The 17,845-nt window shown below is 45.9% G+C and overlaps 2 protein-coding genes across 4 annotated transcripts in view; one reads left to right on the forward strand and one right to left on the reverse strand.

Moving 5' to 3' along the window:
• The window catches only part of TSPAN14 (tetraspanin 14), a 46,344-nt gene extending 41,464 nt beyond the window's left edge, over positions 1-4,880 (forward strand). For all 3 annotated transcript variants that reach the window (XM_044420333.1, XM_044420334.1, XM_044420335.1), the window contains 2 exons: positions 1,223-1,342; positions 2,575-4,880. In XM_044420333.1, coding sequence (XP_044276268.1) covers positions 1,223-1,342; positions 2,575-2,646 — 192 coding nt within the window. In that variant the 3' untranslated portion in view covers positions 2,647-4,880. The remainder of the gene's footprint in view (positions 1-1,222; positions 1,343-2,574) is intronic.
• A 4,116-nt stretch (positions 4,881-8,996) lies between these two features.
• The window catches only part of LOC123018202 (rap1 GTPase-GDP dissociation stimulator 1-like), a 30,704-nt gene continuing 21,855 nt past the window's right edge, over positions 8,997-17,845 (reverse strand). Inside the window, exons 10-13 of the mRNA XM_044420059.1 lie at positions 14,047-14,186; positions 11,726-11,852; positions 10,541-10,669; positions 8,997-9,124 (exon numbers count right to left, since the gene is read on the reverse strand). Of these exons, the coding sequence (XP_044275994.1) occupies positions 8,997-9,124; positions 10,541-10,669; positions 11,726-11,852; positions 14,047-14,186 (524 nt within the window). The remainder of the gene's footprint in view (positions 9,125-10,540; positions 10,670-11,725; positions 11,853-14,046; positions 14,187-17,845) is intronic.

The raw sequence follows: 17,845 nt of genomic DNA on the forward strand, positions 1-17,845 counted from the left end.
TTAAAAATGCACTCATTCTGAAATGGCTGTCAAATGCATTTTACACTGTGCATGTGGGGGGGGCAGGGTGTATTACACTGCAAACACAGATGTACAGACTTCAACTTCAGTCTAAAAGGAATTTCTTATACATCCTTATCTACCCCTCTTAGTTTGCAACAAAACAAAGCTTTGTTTCAATCAGCAGCAAGAATTGCTGTGATGGAATAGCCTTTGGTTGGTGCTGAAAAAATTGTAATGCCTATGTAAAAGTTTTAGTTATGGTGTGTGTTTGGTGGTGGCTCATTTGCATATGCAGATCTTCCCTTTGCACACTATCCTTATATGGCCATCTCTCATCAGTGTGTGTTCTCGGGAACTGAGGACACAATAAAGTGAACTAGCCTACCATCAGGGCTGTGTGAAAGTTGTCATTCCACAGGAGTGCAGGAGAACAGGCCAGATAGTAACAAGTGTGGAATTCAGACTTCGGCATACCTGGAGTCCTATTCAGCTGATACACCTGAACAGGCAATATACAGTGTAGGGGGTGCAGGGCTGTGTACATCCACTCACCTGGCCCTCTTTCTTCCTCACCTGGTTGAGCAAAGTTCTCAGTTGCTCAATGGACTCTACCCACATTCAACTGAACACCAATAAAAGCCCCTTACCTATCTTACTGCACAACACAGCAAGGTTGGGGACAGATGTTGCCCAGCCCTGTAGCACATACATTTGTCCAGATTTCCTGTTTAGACTTAGGATATCCCCTCCCTTCCCTTCCCTTTTTCAAGAGCCAGTTTCCAGCAGTTACATTTGTGAAGAAATGGTTTAAAGAGTATGGATAAGGCCTTTTGAAATCTAGAAGCCAAAGAAGTGGCTGCATAAAACCTCCAGCTTCCCAGGGCTGAGCATCTTTCATAACTTGGACAGATAAGGATATGTCTCTCTTTCGTTCACTGCAAGCTGTTTTTGGGTCTTTGCAAAGGAGCAGGGCAGAAGTCAAATAATTCCAATGAATGTAGCAGGAGAATGAGAACGGCAACATTATATGCAAAGGAAGAAACCTTGCAACTTGCTCGGCTTTTCTAGGTGCAGAATTTAAACTGCTGTAGCGCAGCCCTGCCTGTGGCAGCTGGATTCCCATTCTTGTCTTTTGAATCACTTTCCTGAAATGGGATGAACCCCAACCATGAAATATATGAGACTAATAATTTCCCACCTCTCCACTCTCCTCTGCTAGTCCCAGTCTCTTTTGCATGAACGCATCTTCACCAAAGGCTGTATCCCTGCCCTGGAAGCCTGGTTGCCCCGGAATATTTACATTGTGGCAGGAGTCTTTGTCGCAATTTCGTTACTGCAGGTGAGTGGCAGCTGGTCTATTCAGAGAATACACCTCATTTCTAAATGGCTTATGAGCATATCTTCCTCTTTCTGGTAGCTCATGCTTTGAGAATGATCTCATATTTTAGAGAAGAAGAGCAGTATAAAACAGCTGATGAATGGTCTCCACTTAATTTTCTTTAAAGCTCTTCCTGAATGTCACCCAAGATAGATTTGATGCTAGCTTTGTGGCTTCCCCTGGAATTTTTGGGGTATGGGTGCTCCTTGACTTCTTCCATTCTGTCCTTGAACTTTGTCACCATCATGATAGATCTAGTTTGTCAAGCTGTACTGATCAACCTCCCCAGCTTGGAACCCTCCAGATGCATTGGACTACAAATCCCACCTTGGCCATGTGGCCTGGGTATTATAGGAATTGAAGTTGATGCATATGTTGGATGCAGGTTTGGATGCAAGGTTGGATGCAAGGTTCCAGAAGGTTGGTGTTGACCATTCTTTGTCATGTGGAAGTTCATGATGGGAGAGTTTTGATGGGAGAGTTTTGTACCCCCTGAGCTAGGCCAGAGTTCAGAAAACCTCCAGACGTGGACAGAAGGCAGTGCCAAGGCTGAAGTCAAGTCTCTATGTGCTCTGCAGTAGGGGCCCAAAGGATTTTGTGAGACTCCGCTGAGTCTCACAGTCACTCGGGGATGGAGCAGACAAGGAGATCATTCTGAAGCACCCAAGTGGCTGGGGTTGGCTTATTCTTGACTGAGCATGTCCGTCGAATCATTCTTGGGTCATGCAGTTCTCCCTAAGGTCTAAGACTGTTGAGCCAAATGCCAGCATAAATACAACCCTTGGCTGAGCAGTGAGTATTGTAACCTGTTAATTTGGAAGTCATTGGCAATTTGCAAGTCTAAAGTGTTTCCTAGCAGCCCAGCTACAACACGTACCCACATCTAACCCCCCTTTTCCTCCTGTGCACTTGGAGTGGCAAACATCTGTAGGGTGGGTCATATTAATAAGCTTTTTGAGCGGCTGATAGCTTCATCCCAGGAATGCAGAATCTCTCCCAGCCCAAGAGGCAGATTCCATTTGAGAGAAGCATTCAAAGGTGCTTTCCAGCAGCAGAGAGGGCTGGAGAGGCCAGGCGTATTGTCCAGATTCTCATGGTGGCACCTCCCAAGTCCTTCTCAAGCACAAGTCATACCGTTTTTTCTTCCCAATAATACTTATTCATGTGTTGCTTTTTCTCTTTCCTTTGTTTAGATAGCTGGGATTTACCTGGCCAGGGCATTGATTTCTGACATTGAAGCTGTGAAGGCAGGCTTTCGCTTCTGAAGATAAAAGACAGACCGATGTTTAAAAGAGAAAGGAAATGAAACCTGAGACCCAGGAAAGATTAGACGCATCTAGCACGTGAAGCCATGATAATTCGTCTTAAAAAGTATAGCTGGATGTGATCTACACATCAGATCTTTATCTTCAGCCTTCTGTACAAAGATGTGCCAACTTCAGTGGGCCACAATGGAAAATGCTAAAAACATTATCCTAAGGCGAATGCTGTCCAAGGAAAGCTGCCCTGTTTAGTTAGATCAGAATGATAACACTCCAAATGTTGACATTGCCTAGAAGAATGTCCAGTAATACCAAATGATTGCATCTTAGCGGGGTTGGGGTGGGGGAAGAATTAGGAATCACCTTTGATATTGAAAACTTGTTCGGGGAACATCATGCATGCTGATAAATCGAAGTCTACAATTTTTTTAATGCGAAGCCATGTTTGTACACCTGGGTGGTGGGAGAGACTTGGAAAGTTACCCCAAATCTTAACGGAGGTCTCAGCCATGCCGAAGGGAGTTCCTTCCTCTCAGGCCAAATCTGGTGCATCCATTTCAGGTGCAACAGACCTGAAAAGAACACTGGAGTTTTTTCTGGAGGACTTGCATCGTATGGAAAATCCTTGCCTACATGGATTTTATGAAGACATAGTAATGTGTATGTTTAGTAGGATCAGGCTAAGGCTGGATTCTCACACCCTTTCTTCCTTTCAGACTTTGGTCACATGGTTTTATTTATAAACTCATGAAGAAGCAAATGTGTTCTTTCGCCGGAGTGCTTGTTCCCGAAATCATTTATGTGCTGAACTAAAGTTGCTTGTTTTGCTAGATACATGAAGAATGCCTTTTTAGGAAATACCAGATATTATTGAATGCATTTAGCAATACAGCAGTATCTGAATAATGCAAGGCGCTTTTCAGAAGATGACGAATTGGGTGCCAATTCATTTTCACTCCAGGCACCTTCTTTGGTAGGGGAATGGCTCCCAGCATTCCTCACTGTTGGCTGTGTTGCTGGAGGTGCCTGCGAGTTAAAGTCCAGATCATTTAAAAGATGACCTTCTGTCCAGCTCTGCTTTTCAACAGCCTTCTTACAACCTGATGCTGTCTAGATGTGCTAGGACCACAACTCCCAGCAACCCTAGCTGGGGGATGTTGGGGGATGTAGTCCAACACATCTGGAGAGCACCGAATGAAGAGGGCAGCTGCAAAGTGTGCTCAAAAATGCAAGTGAAAACTGTTGTGTTTCTCTTTTAAGAGTAGAGTTGAGTATTGGGCTCTTGGGCCATGTGACCTGTCCTTCATGCAATCAGCTTCACCGAAATGGATGCCATGTGCCTTCTGATTTTCAGACCTTTCTTTGGTCCTTCTGCATAGATGCCTTGGTAGAATACAGCACTGGACAATGGAGTCAGTGATAGGCCTGAAGGCCCATTGGAATAACCCTGCTTTGGACTCGGTCCTGTGAAAGGGCTTGATGCAGCCAAAGGCCACAATCCTATGCATGCAGATCTGACAGAAAGCTTTACTGAACTTATTAGTGTTGACTTCAGAGTAGGCACGCATAGGACTGCCCTGAAAACAAAGTACTTTGCATCAGTTGAAAGCAAGGGGAGAGGTTCTAAAGTCCCTCTGGGAAAGCAGCGGGACACAAAGGGCTTGATCCAAGAGCTCTTGTGGCAGAAGCTCATGAGCTTCCAAGCTTACCCTGTGCAAGGTGCAAAACAGGACAGCCTGCATTTTAGTGCCTGAGAGTATGGGGGGAAGAAGATTGGGACACCAGTTCAACATGGTTTAATTCTCTGGCCCCAGACCTCCCTGCCCTGCCAGACCCCCTTTGCCCCCACTGAAGGCCCAACTGCAGCCTTGGGGGTGGGCAGCTGGCATGGGTCTTTCTGTCCCCACTCCAAGATGACAGGTGCTGGACCCACCCATGGCCTCCCAGGTGATGTGGGGAGCTGATGGGATGGCAACCGCTTAACTTTGGCTGTATTGCTACCGCTTTTCATATTGCCTGTTTTTTCAGGGACCATGAGGCTCTCCTGCACGGCCTGACAGGAAAATACCTGTATTTGTGTAATTTTGTACTGTTTATTTTTTTACTACGTTTAGAATAAGCTTCAACAACCGTGCCGAAATCATTTTTGTGTGAAACTGTGTTTTGAGTGGAAGATTTCTTTGCAGGAAACACTATCAGGGCTGTTTTATATAAAGCTGGTTTTAATACAAACATGACCTTGAGGCTTTATGAGCTTTTCATGGACTAACAAAGCTAACTCGTTAAGAACAGAACTGTAACGCATAGCGATTTCTTGCTGCAAGCAAAGGTTCCTGTAACATGTGAGGAGTTTTCCATGGGGTGGGAACAGTCCCTTTGTGATGGGTTGTGTAATTTGGGTATTTTGGGCCAAGGTGAAAGCAACAAGATCATGACTGCATGTGCCAGAGGGTAGATCTACCCCCAGAGGCACTGGCGATCAGGGTTCCTCAACCTTTTTGGATGTGTGGGCATATCTGAAATGGGAGACACTGTTGTGGGCACCACTGCAAAATGGCTCCCATGGAGGATATGGCTGGTCATGTAATGGCCGTTATATGGAGGGAAGAAGGGGAAATGGGAAGTGTCGCTTCTTTTCCCTGCCCAAACCTTTCCCCATGCCATCTTTCTTTCCATTCCCAGCCTCTAACTTTGCTCTCTTCCAGCAGTTCCTTTCCTCCCTCTTTCTCTCCCTTCCCCGGTTCCTAGTTTTCTTCTTTATCTCTCTTTCTAGCCTCTCAGTTTCTCTCCTCTCTGGACCTTGCTTTCCTCTCCCTGCCCACTGGACAGCTGATGCCCTAATTTTGTCCAACATTTTATTAGAACATTATTATTTGATGATCAGGGAGTGGAGAACTTTACGGGTGTCTCTGGAGGTGCCCTGGGAGCCCTGATGACCACACCCCCTGCAGTGGGAATCCCTGTAATGAACAAGAGTGGCTTGACACAGTGGTCCATTTGCTCAGATGGGGTCATATTCCTTTGAGGGCAATCTGTCAGGGCCACATGCTGGCAGTAGATGAGGCCAGCCTGCACCGGGGGGGGGTTCTACTCTGTGCCCCCACACCCTTTTGTTTGTTTATCTCTCCTTGCCCACAGGCTGCATGGAATTTGGCTGAGGGATGCAGCCCATTCTAGAGCAGGAGCTTCTGAAGCTTTGGACCACTGGTCAGATTTCCAGGCATATGTCTCAACTTCTGTTCTACCGCTCAGAAAAATAGTGCTCCTAAAGACTGGTGGGAAGGCTGTCCATTCTACATTGATTTACTGAAACCGCAGCCTTTAAAAAATGGTACAACTCGTACTTGCTGTTAAGAGCATTTCCTGGTTACTGATTTATTTCTTCTGCTGGACTCCTTTCTCTCCCTCTCTTTTCTCACCAAGGGACAGCTTGCGTCAACAAACTCTGCAGGACTTCAGACCTCATGGCAATCTGTTTGATGGGCTGAAGGTTCAAGAAAGAATGCGGGAGGCTTGTAAATGATAATGCTGAGATGACTTCTGAAGGATAAATTCCATAGCTCTGTCTGGGAAAAGGCAGTAGCAAGAGCTTGGAAGTGTTAAACCACCAACAGCAAATTTTTCTGCAGATGAATACAAAGTACAAATGTGTATTTAGCAGTCCACAACCAGTGTGGCTAAAGCTCTCCCCAGTAAGACCAGTCTTTCCTCGTGCTTGTTCAAAGGCCAAGACCAGTGCCTGATCCCCAGGAAGTGCTTCCTGATGTTGTTGCAATAAATCATAGTTGAACAAGTGGAAGGGGCTCCACTTGAGTCTGTCTCCTTGAAGATGGTTGCATTGGTGATATTATTTCATGAACTTCTGACAGTAGAAGTTCATGAAATAATGTACTCCTGTATCCCAAACAAAATAATATGTACTTCACTCAAGTCAAAGAGAACATTTTTTAAAGCAGGGGTATGGTGGACTCCAACTCCCATCAGTCCCATTCAGCATGCAGTGATTGGACTTGTAGCCCAACAATTTCTAGGAGGCACTGGTTCTATACCCTTTTAAGTCTCTAGCAATGGTTACATGCCATCTGACTTTAATAAGTAGCCCCTACTTGGCAGCCTTGCTCAGCCCTTGTAAATTCAAGGCTGTGGCTTTTGTTTCTGAATGGATCCGTCTCATAAATTTGCCATTTATGTTAATTCCAGAGTCACCATTCTGAGCATGCCACCTAATGGGAAGAAGGCAAGCCCAGAGCAGCCAATCAATCAATGCAGTCATTCAGAAGGTTGCTATTTTAGGTTTCTGTAAGCCTTTATGTTGGGTGGAGTTCTGTGTGAGCACCACACTCGAACTATGGGTTGTTGACCACAAACCATATTTTACAACACAACAACAAACCGTGTGTTCTTTGCTCGTTGACAACCCGTAGTTCAACAGAGTGCAGGGTTTGTATGTCACAACAACCATGGTTAAACAACAACCTGTACTGAACCCTTACTCTAGGTCATTTGTAGGCAAACCCATGAAAATGCTGCTCTTTTGATAGAGTTTCCTTAATGCACCTGAAAAATAAGCAATCCTGTTTTATAGCATTTTTTAAAGAAAAGATCACTTAGCCCATAAACGAAGTGAATTGTTTTTGATGGCTTTCGCCCTTTGATGAAAAGGATAATTATCCTCAAGTGTGGCAGCAAAGGAAACAGTATGGAAGTCTACAAAATGAAGTTAGTATATGCCATGTAAACATGAGGTATGTATAGCTATTTAAATTGTGCTTCTTTGCAGACCCTCCAAGCATCTTCACAACTACCTACCTGTCTTCTGCAAAATCACACAACATGTCTTCCAGAAGCTGTCCTTTGCCCCATATTTGTCAAGCCCTGTTCTTGCATCCTGTAAATTGGCTCCATGTCTAACTAGTGCACCTGGCCTGGCGGAAGCCAACTTCTTTGCTGCCTCCTCTCTAAGGGACCTCCTTCAGCTCCTGAAAATGGCACACAGAGGAGCAGGAGAGCCCACCGGATGGTGTGAGGGAGGGGACCCCAAAACTCAGACATTTTGTATGAGCAGAGTCCTGTCAACAGAAAACAAACCCTGCATCCAACCTTGTATCCACAGCATATAGTTCAACAATCTACTGGGCAATTTCATGGGGTGTTCAGATGTTCAGCACCCTTCCATGTAGTCATCCTATTACAAGACACACCATTTGATCAGTGCTGTTAGTGCCATGCTGCAATTCAGCAGACTTCCAATTTACGGCAAGCTCTGCTCCAGTCCACGAGGTTCTGCCTAAGACCTTTGCTAGCCTAGCTCTGTTTTTAAGAATTGGACATCACCACCCTGGGCAGTGAATGGAGAAGAAGAGAAAAGGGCTTCAAGCAAGAGTTGCCGAGAGACGAGTGAGCTAAGAAGGCACCAACCTACCCCATCAGGATGATGCGGCGATCACAAGCAGTTTTGTGTTTTGGGATCCTGAGGTTGCAGACTAGAAAAGATGCTATAATGGGAAGGCTGTTACATTCCGGCTAAAGAGAAAGGGGTATTCAAGGTATGAAAGTACCTGAGGAACAAATGAGTGGTAGAAGGGTGGAAACCTAAGACATGCTATCAAAAAAGTCAAATTGATTCAGCCTGGATTTGAACGGCCAGTTGCCTGTACAATTTGTGTACCTCCTGGATCTAAGTGCACTTGATAGTGGCCAACATTTCTGGCTCGTGTGTAGCAAGTCTGCACGATGAAAGAGAGCCACTGTGATGTGTCCTTGGGTAGCCATGCTCCTATTTCCTGCCCCAGAGTAGTTTTGCCTTGAGGTATAGAGCATTCGGGCAGGAATGCCCATGGAGCAGAGGGTGTGTGCGTGTGTGCGTGTTTCACTCATGCACAATACTGCCAGCATTGTTTGTGCTGCAGGTTCCAAAGTGATGGAGACAGGGATTCTCAAGGATTTCATTCTGCCTGCAGTTTTCCATGAACCAACCTGATGATACTTTCCTGAGTAGAACATGGATCGAAATGTAGTTCTCATGTTCTTGGGGAAACACAAAATAGCATGTCCATGTGGCTCCATGGTTTTTAATATTCACAGTTTGATGGAACAGAGACTTGAACAAGTGTGTGTGAAACAGGCATGCGGATGGAAAGAGCCTGAAACATTCATCCTAAGGGAAAGCACCCATGGGAGGGCATGCACACAGCACATGAGTCAACTATGTAAAGATGAACTCCAGCAACAGTCGGATGTTTGGATGGAGGCGATCAACTCCGAAGTGCAGCGTGTTAGCCAGGCAGGACTTTAATTGCAGTGATCCATTTTGTGGAGAAAGTGATGGTGGGGATGCACGTGGATATCATGACTTACTGCCCTTTGTTCAGTATCTGAGATGCCATCAATGCCTGCTTGGCCACGTTACTGTTGGTGTGGCCGCAGAGTTTCTCAAGGGTCTCTTTCATCTTGTCCTCCTCAGCTTCTTGTCTTAGTTCATCTGAAAGGGATAAAATATTTTTTAAGAGGGACAGCCTGTCACAGTAAATGCTAAGTCAAGAAGCGAAAGGGTCTATCTAGTCTAGGGATTCTTTGTTGATGGAGTAATGAGGGCTCTAATACAGTGGTGCAAATATGGGGAACTGGCAACATGCATGAAAACTCTGGAATAAAAGGAGAGGGACAACAAGACAGAATTGGAAAGCAGCAGCGGCCTGTGACATGGGATTACTCAGGTGACACGCTACTGTGATAAAAGTTTGGTGTAGGTGTCCTGAACTAGGGATTGTATTTTGTTTGGCTTGAGAAGGAAAGAAGGTTCCACCTCTGCTGTCTTCTTACTCAGATGGGTCCTGGGCAGCTGCCATTCCAAGCTCCTCTTCCTTTGCATCAGCCATTCCAATAACCTCTTGTGCCAGAGCTTGTTTCTTGGGCATGCTTATTTTCCATGCACCTTTAGCTCATTTCCCCTTCTGGTCTAGTGTCTTACTGGGTTGAGCCACATTTCAAAACTCAAGCCCGAGTTAGTTTGGGCAGCAAAAGGTGTAGATACGCAGTAAAAAATGTTAAAGACCCACTGACAAAACAGGAATATTCTGATCTCTGTATGTGATGTGGGTGTGATGTCGTTAATGTGCCCCACTCAACCTCTTTGAAAGTTATCAGAAAGTGCCGATCGTCATTCAGGCCATTCTTGAATTACTCATTTCTGTGATATGAATGAGGCTTTTCAAAGTATGAATGAATAGGTCTCTACAGTCCAAAAGGAGTTGCCTCTTTAACGTTTTAACAGTATGGCAAACTTCTTAACACTAAAAGAGGTTGGAGAAAGTAACATGGCTTCAGGAAGCAGTGAGTTCTGCTTCACTGGATGCATTGAGGCAAAGACTGGAGGGTCATCTGTCAGGGATACATTGAGCAGGGGGGTGGCTTAGATGACCTCCAAGTTCCCTTCTAATTACCTGTGGACATTTTGTTTGAGTCCTGGTTAGCTCTTCTGTTTTGAATTACAGAAGACCCATTTGAGCTTCCCAGCCCATTTCTGGGAGGCCATGCCAAGCACTGATTGGATGGTGCTACTTCTGGCTGGATAACATCTTTGGTAAAGCAAAGTGGGTATACATGTAACATAACAGTAATTGTAATAATGGAAATGGTAATAATGTTCACCAGAAATCAGACTACAACCAGCCACTGGTGATGTTGGCCCAGAGATGGGGTTGCAGTCCAAGACAACTGAAAGGTACCATGTGTGAATAAAGTAAACATGATCTTTATTCACTGTGCAGAGTTGGTGGCTATTGAAAGACATCTGGGAAAAGATTTAGTTTGCTTCCTGACTTGCTCAACTGTGCACATTTCCTTCACCTTATACAGTAGCACATTCTGATTCATGCATCCATTTGACTTAAATTACCTGAATTTAAGAGACTGCACAACAAGCCTATTGCATTATATTTCACCTCTGGACCAGTGTTCTCATCCTGGAGAAGTTTGTGTATGTTCTGAACTAGCCTTGCCTCTTTAAAGGCCTCTTTGATGATTTCTGCAAAGGAGAGGAAATGTTTAAAGGCATGTAAGACATTTCTAGGGCTGTAGATGCTTGCAGGTGGATTTTATTCCCCCCACATGCAGACACAAAACTCCAACCCTAAGCTGGCATAAGACTTCTACCTTAGTACAGGCTGGTTTTTTGGAGAATTTTCACACCAAAAAAATGTCTAGAGCTATTAGGACTAATGAGAGTGCATGAACTCCAGCGGGACCACCCCTTTCTGAAAGTAATTTATTTCTGCCTTTCTCAGTTTCAGTAGATACTTCCTCTTCCCTTCAATATCATTTGTCTGTGAAACAAAGCGCATCTTGGTCTGTAAACAGCTTGGACACAGTAGCGCAGCTCCACTATTTCTCTGTTAGTTTTGCTGGACATAAAAGCAGCCAGAAAGTTAATCCAGCTTTCAGTTCACATAATGGCGAACCTGCTACTGGTGGAAAGGGCATGGGTGCAATAGCACCACCTTAGATGCATGTGCGTACGCATCCTGACTCCAATACTGCAAACTACATAGAGCACCCATGACCAGTAGACATCAAGTCTTCTCCCCACACATCCTTCCAATCCCTTTTCAAAGCCCTCCAGAATGGTGGCCATTGCAACATTTAGAGCAAGCGAATTCCATAGTTTCACTATATGCTGTATGAAGATGTATTTCTTTCCTCTGCCCTGAATCTCTCAGCCATCAGCTTCATGGGTTGATCCCGGGTTCTACTATTATGGGAGAGGGAGAAAATTGCCTCTCCTCTCACACCATGCATAATTCCATGCACTTTGTTGCTCATTAACCATCCCAGAGGTAACTTCTCAGAGGGATTTGTCTTCAGACTCTTGGCTTGGTCTTGCCAGCTCAGCCCGTACCTTTGCTTGCCGACCTTGGCCCCAGGTCTGTGGGAAAGCATCAGCCTACTCAAGACATGATGATGGGGTTGGAGTATAAAATGGATAGCTTGACCGATAAAGGTCTGTGCAAACAGTCCATTTGAAATGCCCCACATTCTATGGGATGCCCACTTAAGGAACAGTGTCGCAGAAGGGCTTGAATACCTAAATTGATTGCAGAAGAGATAGCCAATGCGATCAGTGCTTCATTCTGCATTATGACGTGCTCGCTGGTTGCCATGGATGCCAAGTACTTCACTGCCTGGGCCTCATGAACAGCTCTGATGACTTTCTGTTGACAGAACAGAGGGGGGAGGATCAGATTTCTTAAAACAGCTCACACTGAACAACAAAGGCAGTTATGGGTAACAGTGGCATTCTAGACCCCATCTGGGCAGCTTGGGAATGGAACGGCTGTCTCAGAACAGGGAAGATCATCAGCCTGGCACCTCCCTGCCCCAAATGTCTGTGCCACTGGAGAGGGAAGCCACTGCTCCAAGAGTTCTGTAGTTTGCCTGAATACCCTGAAAGGTTTACTTAAACTGATTGTCCCAAAATATCTCCCTTACGTTTCCAGTGTGCTTGCTTTGTACAAATTATCACCCACTCTGAAGACCAGACAGGGAAGTGGTGTCTGTCCACCATGGCCGAGGATGGAGTAGGAACCTTCTTGCCTCCTATAGTGCATTCTGTAAGAGTCCCCCCTTCCACATGGAGAGCTGGCTGCCCACCCAGAATTGTCCACTTAAAAAAAAAATCCAGGCTGACTACTCTGGACCAGAAGTTTGGCCTATACAAGCCAGCAAGTGAAGATTCTGCAATCAGGAAGTTGCTGCTGAAGTCTCCTTATCAAGCTGCTATCAGTGTAAAAGTAAGGGCTGTTAAAAACTATGAAAACCCTATCTCCCCCCATGTCCCTGTATTTTCTGGTTTCCTGGGGGCTTAAGTGTTTCTTCTCAGAGTATGTTTCCGTTTCTTTGTTCTGCATGCCTATGTCCCGAAAGAGGATCAGTATTAAGCAAACCACGCATCAAACCTGTCTTAGTTTATTCTTGGAATAACTTCCTTTTATTGAGGAGGCCAGCTATTGCGACTTTTTAAACACGTTAGAATGAAATATTGAGTGAACTGCCTTGTGAAAAAAGGGAGAGCAGCTTAACTTCTTCCTTTTTTGGAACTCACTGAGTGAAAAATAGAAATCAATTTAGCTGTCATAAATTATGTCAGTGAAGTATATAGCAGGTGCTCAACCAAATCCACCATCAGTTAGAGTAGAAGGCATGCTCCAACCAATTGCAACCTGGAATGGAAGATTCTGACCTCACCCGTGGCCGGAGACCATGGCTCCCTGGCGAGCTAACCCCTGCCTCTCAGGAAGACTGCCAGGACAAGGAGACCAGCCTACCTACCACCCATCAGTCGGAGAAGCAACAGCTGCAGGAAACATTTGCACCCTCCTCTGACAGAAAAAAAATGCCTGTAAATGCTTCAAAATGAAGAACTGGTGTTTCAGTTTGCTTTTTTCTCTTCTGCCTCCCTTCTGCCTCTTTTTGTGCCATGTCTTTTGGATGGTAAACTTTGCAAGTTCCTCTGCAGCCCCCTTTTAGTTAAAGAGCAGAGTAAACAGTACTGTAAGTAAATAAAGAAATAATTAAAGGAATAGCAGGTAATCAAAGATGATTCAGGTGCCTTTTAATGGCTGTTTTGGACTACCCATTACTAATTTTTATGAATTTCCTTTTTTTCTGTCTCAAAATCTGTAATCTGTGGACACCCAACAAAAATTCCACTTCACTAAATGCTGTGATTGTGACCAGCAGATGGGAAAACATGGCCCAGGAATTCACGTGGCTATCACACCAATGTCTGCTTGATGGAAGAAACACAAATGTTGGTAAGTGACATCTTTTGTCCCTGTAACCCAGAGGTGGGACAGCGACCTTTATGCACCCCTTGACATTGTGGTGATCAAAGGGACATGATGAGTCATCAGCTTTTTTGCATGTGGGTTTTGGGAGACAGTTTTTGGGAGACAGTTTTTGCAAACAGAGGAGCTCAGGCGAAATCTGATGGACAAATGTGAGCTGGTTCTTATTCCACTACTATGGCCATTGCTCAGGTACCAACTCTGAAGAAACAGTATGTGCAGGGAAGAAGCTGTGGATGCAGCCACAAACCTTCCTGGCAGTCCACTCTGGGCGTGGCAACTCAGGTCTAGTCTGCGTCCCTTCCTCCCAGTTGCTTTCCAGCAAAACTAATTGCTGAAGGTAGGAGCTGCTGATTTTCCCAAGAGAGTGAGGCTATTGCAAGCAGGAAAATATACTGTTGTTATTACATTGCATTTGTACCCCTCCTTTTTGCCTCCTGCGAGGAACCCGTGTTGTGAGCAGATACACTCAGAAAGGTCCCATCCAAATAATTCACAGCAGACCACTGAAGGCGAACGTCAGTTCCCGAGAACTAATCAAAACCAGCGCATTGCGTACTTCAGAGCGACTGTGGCGTATGAGCGATGCCAAGAGTCGGTTTGCTTCTCCGCAGACGCCGGCATGGTCTTTTGAATCACACCAGTGCACCAGCCTGCTCAGCAGCAAGTGCTCTTGGCCCAGTTCCTGCGCCGCATCAGCTGAAAGACAAAGATTGAAACATTTTGTAGATGGCCGCCTGGCAGCAGCTGGCAGCTCTCCCCCTTCGTTTTAATTAATGACTGCAGCGTAGTGAAGCTTGGGCATATCCTAGACTCCCTTCTCAGTTATACCTACATACATGGGACTTCTTCCCAGACATGTTCTTGTACCAGCTGCTTGGTGCCGGCATCATCAAGAACTGGTCTACATACACCAGAAATCACACACACGTGTCCATGGGTGCCCAGGCACTAGCAGCCAACTCGCTTAGTACTGACCAAGGTGCCCTCCCTCTGAAATGCCAGTGATTTAAATGTAAGCCCTAATTTAGAACAAGGAACACAATTTCTTAGTAACTGAGATTGCTGCAAAAGAGGCTCGGAGAATGCTACAAACTGGGACTCGAGGGATGACTTGGTGCACTGGGAGATATACCCCACCCCTGTTTCACACTGAGGCTTTTGGCAAGTGAGGTGTCCTCTGTCACACCCCCATGGCAAACTTTTTGTGGGGGTGCCCAGGAGAGTTTTCAAACTGCCAAAGGGCACAAACAGGTTGGTGTATGTGGGTGGGTCTTTACAGTGAAAATACTGTGGACAGAGCTTTTGGATCATCACAAAGGTTATGTTTTTCAGCCAAGGAAAGCAGTATGCTCAGGAAAGAAAGATGGAGAAGGTGGTGGGGAGCTCCTGGCCAGCAATTCTATCATGGTTCCTCCCCATCCTGCCAGCTTCTTCCTTTGCTTCAGGCAGGGGAACCAGAGACAAACTCTTTCCCTTTCTCTCCCTCCCTGGGTGCATTTAGACTTTGTAAAAGCCTCTATTAGCATCAATGGGACCTCATTTCTGAGTGGCATTTCCTGGGGGGTGTACACTGGTGCAGGAGAGAGAGACAATTAGAGGATGTTTTGCCAGGGATCGAAAAAACGGCATAATGCCCTATAAACATCACAGCAGCTCACTGGGTGATTTTTATGATTTTTACAGAGGTCTGGAGAAAGGCCAGCTTATGCATTCACATGCATCACTGGATAGCTCCTGATTTCATGACTTGCAAATGGATGTTTAAGTTGCCTTCATTGGGAAGCATTGTCTTTGACAGAGTGCATGTGTGAACAAGTCCCAAACTGTTTGCATCCGAACACAGAAGCTGTTTCTACTGGAAAGCATTGCCTTTGAGCCCATGAGCATATCCTGTCTGCAGCATTGCTATCCAATCGCCCATTCATACATATGGGTTGTCACTCAAATACTGCAGCCATCAAATGAGAAACACGCTACCATGAAAAGGCACCAGTATGAGGAAGGCGTGACTAGAGTTGAAATTGTAGTTTTATGGTGGGCACATGGAATTTGGGTTCTTGCAGTGATGTTTCCCAAGAGGAATTCAGGCCCCAGTTCTTGAACACAAGTGCTTACAAACATCCAGTGCAGAATGGTGGAGGTCATCTCTGCCTCATTGCACCTCCCACCTGGCATTTCTGCTCAAAGATCTGTCTTCCTCCTTGGATATGGGGAGCTGATTAATCCCCCAACTCCACCCATGATAGGGTTGCTCCATTACGACACCCCCCCCCCCGCCCAGGTCCATGTTGCACTCTGCCACTGCCACATTTTGTACCCAAATTTCCTCTTGAGAGCCGTTTTCAGCCGTCCTGATAAAGTGTCCAGGAGAAGGAGGGTGAAACTTGAACCTGAATCCCTGACACACCTCTTTTTGCCTTCCCCAAGGCCCAGCTACAGCCTTGGAGAGAAGGCCAGCATGGCTCCTGCTGCTCCAGGGCAGGGACCTGGCCTCTGGAAGTCCAGCACTGAGGCTGCAGGAGCTTGGAGCTGGCATCTGAAACAACCCAGGGCTTCCCAGACAACGCTGGGAGGCCACAGTGGCATGCCATTAATGCCTATGCACTTGGGAAGACTAGCTCCCTTCTAGCAGCAGGCAGACAGGAAAGAATTTCTCTCTTAGACTGCTGTTCAGTTAGCTACTTCCACGGAGGGTTCAGCTTTGTATAATTAAGAAAAGGAACCTATGTTTCTAAATTCTGCAGGCATCAACACACACGGCGATTGTCACGGTAATGAATTTACATTAGATAATGCAATCAACTAATTTAGCAGGGACTTATTAGAAGACACATGTTCATGGGAGGGTATTGTGCGGAGTTAATTAAGGTCAATGTTGGCTCACGGGTAAATAGAACAGATGGCTATTAAGGTGGGAAGCTCTGTGCTTACTGCCACGGAAGGATAAATCTTGAGAGCAAGTTGGGGTTTTTTCCTTGCTTTATGTGAGGTAGGAGAGCTTAATGTGGCATTGAATTCCAAAAGTAGTTAATGTTGATGGGCTGGAGTCCAGAGCTGGATTATGAAGTTGGGGAAGCAAATGTTTAGTTAAAAGAAAAGTAGTTTATCTTTAGGAGGTGTTGGGATGCACAAGGGGTGGTGTATTATTTCTGTTCTTGTGTCAACCTACTCCTTTGATGTTAGTTTTCTCCTTGTGGCAATTATAAGAAGTCAGACATTTGTGATGCCTTTTAGCAGATAGTGGAGTATATAAATGAAAATATTCATTCAGAGTATCCTACAGATTTCACAGGTGCAAATTAGGACCAACAATGCCCCTATTCTCACACCAAGGATCACTTCCTGGTTAGCTTGTGAACGGTGACTGCGAATTGAAATTGGGCTGAGGAAGTGTGACAGGGGACGAACTGCATTCTGCTGTCCTTTGTAAGCTTCAGAGAAGGGTCCAACTTGGCCTGGTCCGACACTACAATTTCAGGGCTGGCCTGCATCTTTGTGTGGACACGAGCAAGATTCTACCGTCCGATGCTCACTTCCCAGCTTCTTTGCCTATTCCGGTGCCACACTGCTGACCCAGACCTCCTGATCCTTGGAAGATCAACCACAGCATTTCATGCCACTGATTTTAAGAACATATGAAAAGCCGTGCTGAGTTCGGTGAAGGGTCCCCCAGGCTAGCACATGTTCACGTGTGGCAACCTCCTGCCCGGGGGGCCCTCAAGCGGGCAGCAAGCCGTTCCCTCCTGTCCAAGTTCCCCAGGAGCGGGTGCATGCAGGCCTGTTGCCTCTGGTATAGGAGGTAACGCAGTGCCAGCAACGCAAATAGTTCTGGATAGCTTTCTCTCCCACGAATTTGTCCCTTTAAATCTATCCACCACTACTTCTGGTGACGGCAAAAGCCATGCTTTAACTGTGCCCTCTGTGAAGGAGAGAACACTGCCTTCCATTGCTGGTGAAAGCCCAAAAGGCTCCTATGGTGTTGGTAAGATGTGCCAAACCTGAGCCATTCACATGGGCAAAAATATAAGAAGATAAGAAAAGCCGTGCTGGATCAGACCCTCTAGTTGAGCTCTCCATACACAAGGTGGCAAACCAGCTACCCACAGGGTGGGTGCAAGACCTCCTCCCGCCCAAGCCCCTCAGCAACTGGGGCATGCAGGCAGGCCACCTCTGGTGAAGGGGCTAGCACATGGCCAGCAAGGCCAGTAGCCACAGATGGCCTCCTTGAATCTGTCCAAAGTCATCCCTAATGGCAGCCCCCACCACTTCGCGTGCCAGCAAATCCCATAGTTTAACTATTTTCTGTGTGAAGAAGTCCTTCCTTTTATCTGTCCCAAACCTCCCACCAATCAGCT

The sequence above is a fragment of the Varanus komodoensis genome, unplaced genomic scaffold (genome assembly GCF_004798865.1).
Source record: "Varanus komodoensis strain SLA01 unplaced genomic scaffold, ASM479886v1 scaffold11, whole genome shotgun sequence".
Classification (NCBI taxonomy): Eukaryota; Metazoa; Chordata; class Lepidosauria; order Squamata; family Varanidae; genus Varanus; species Varanus komodoensis.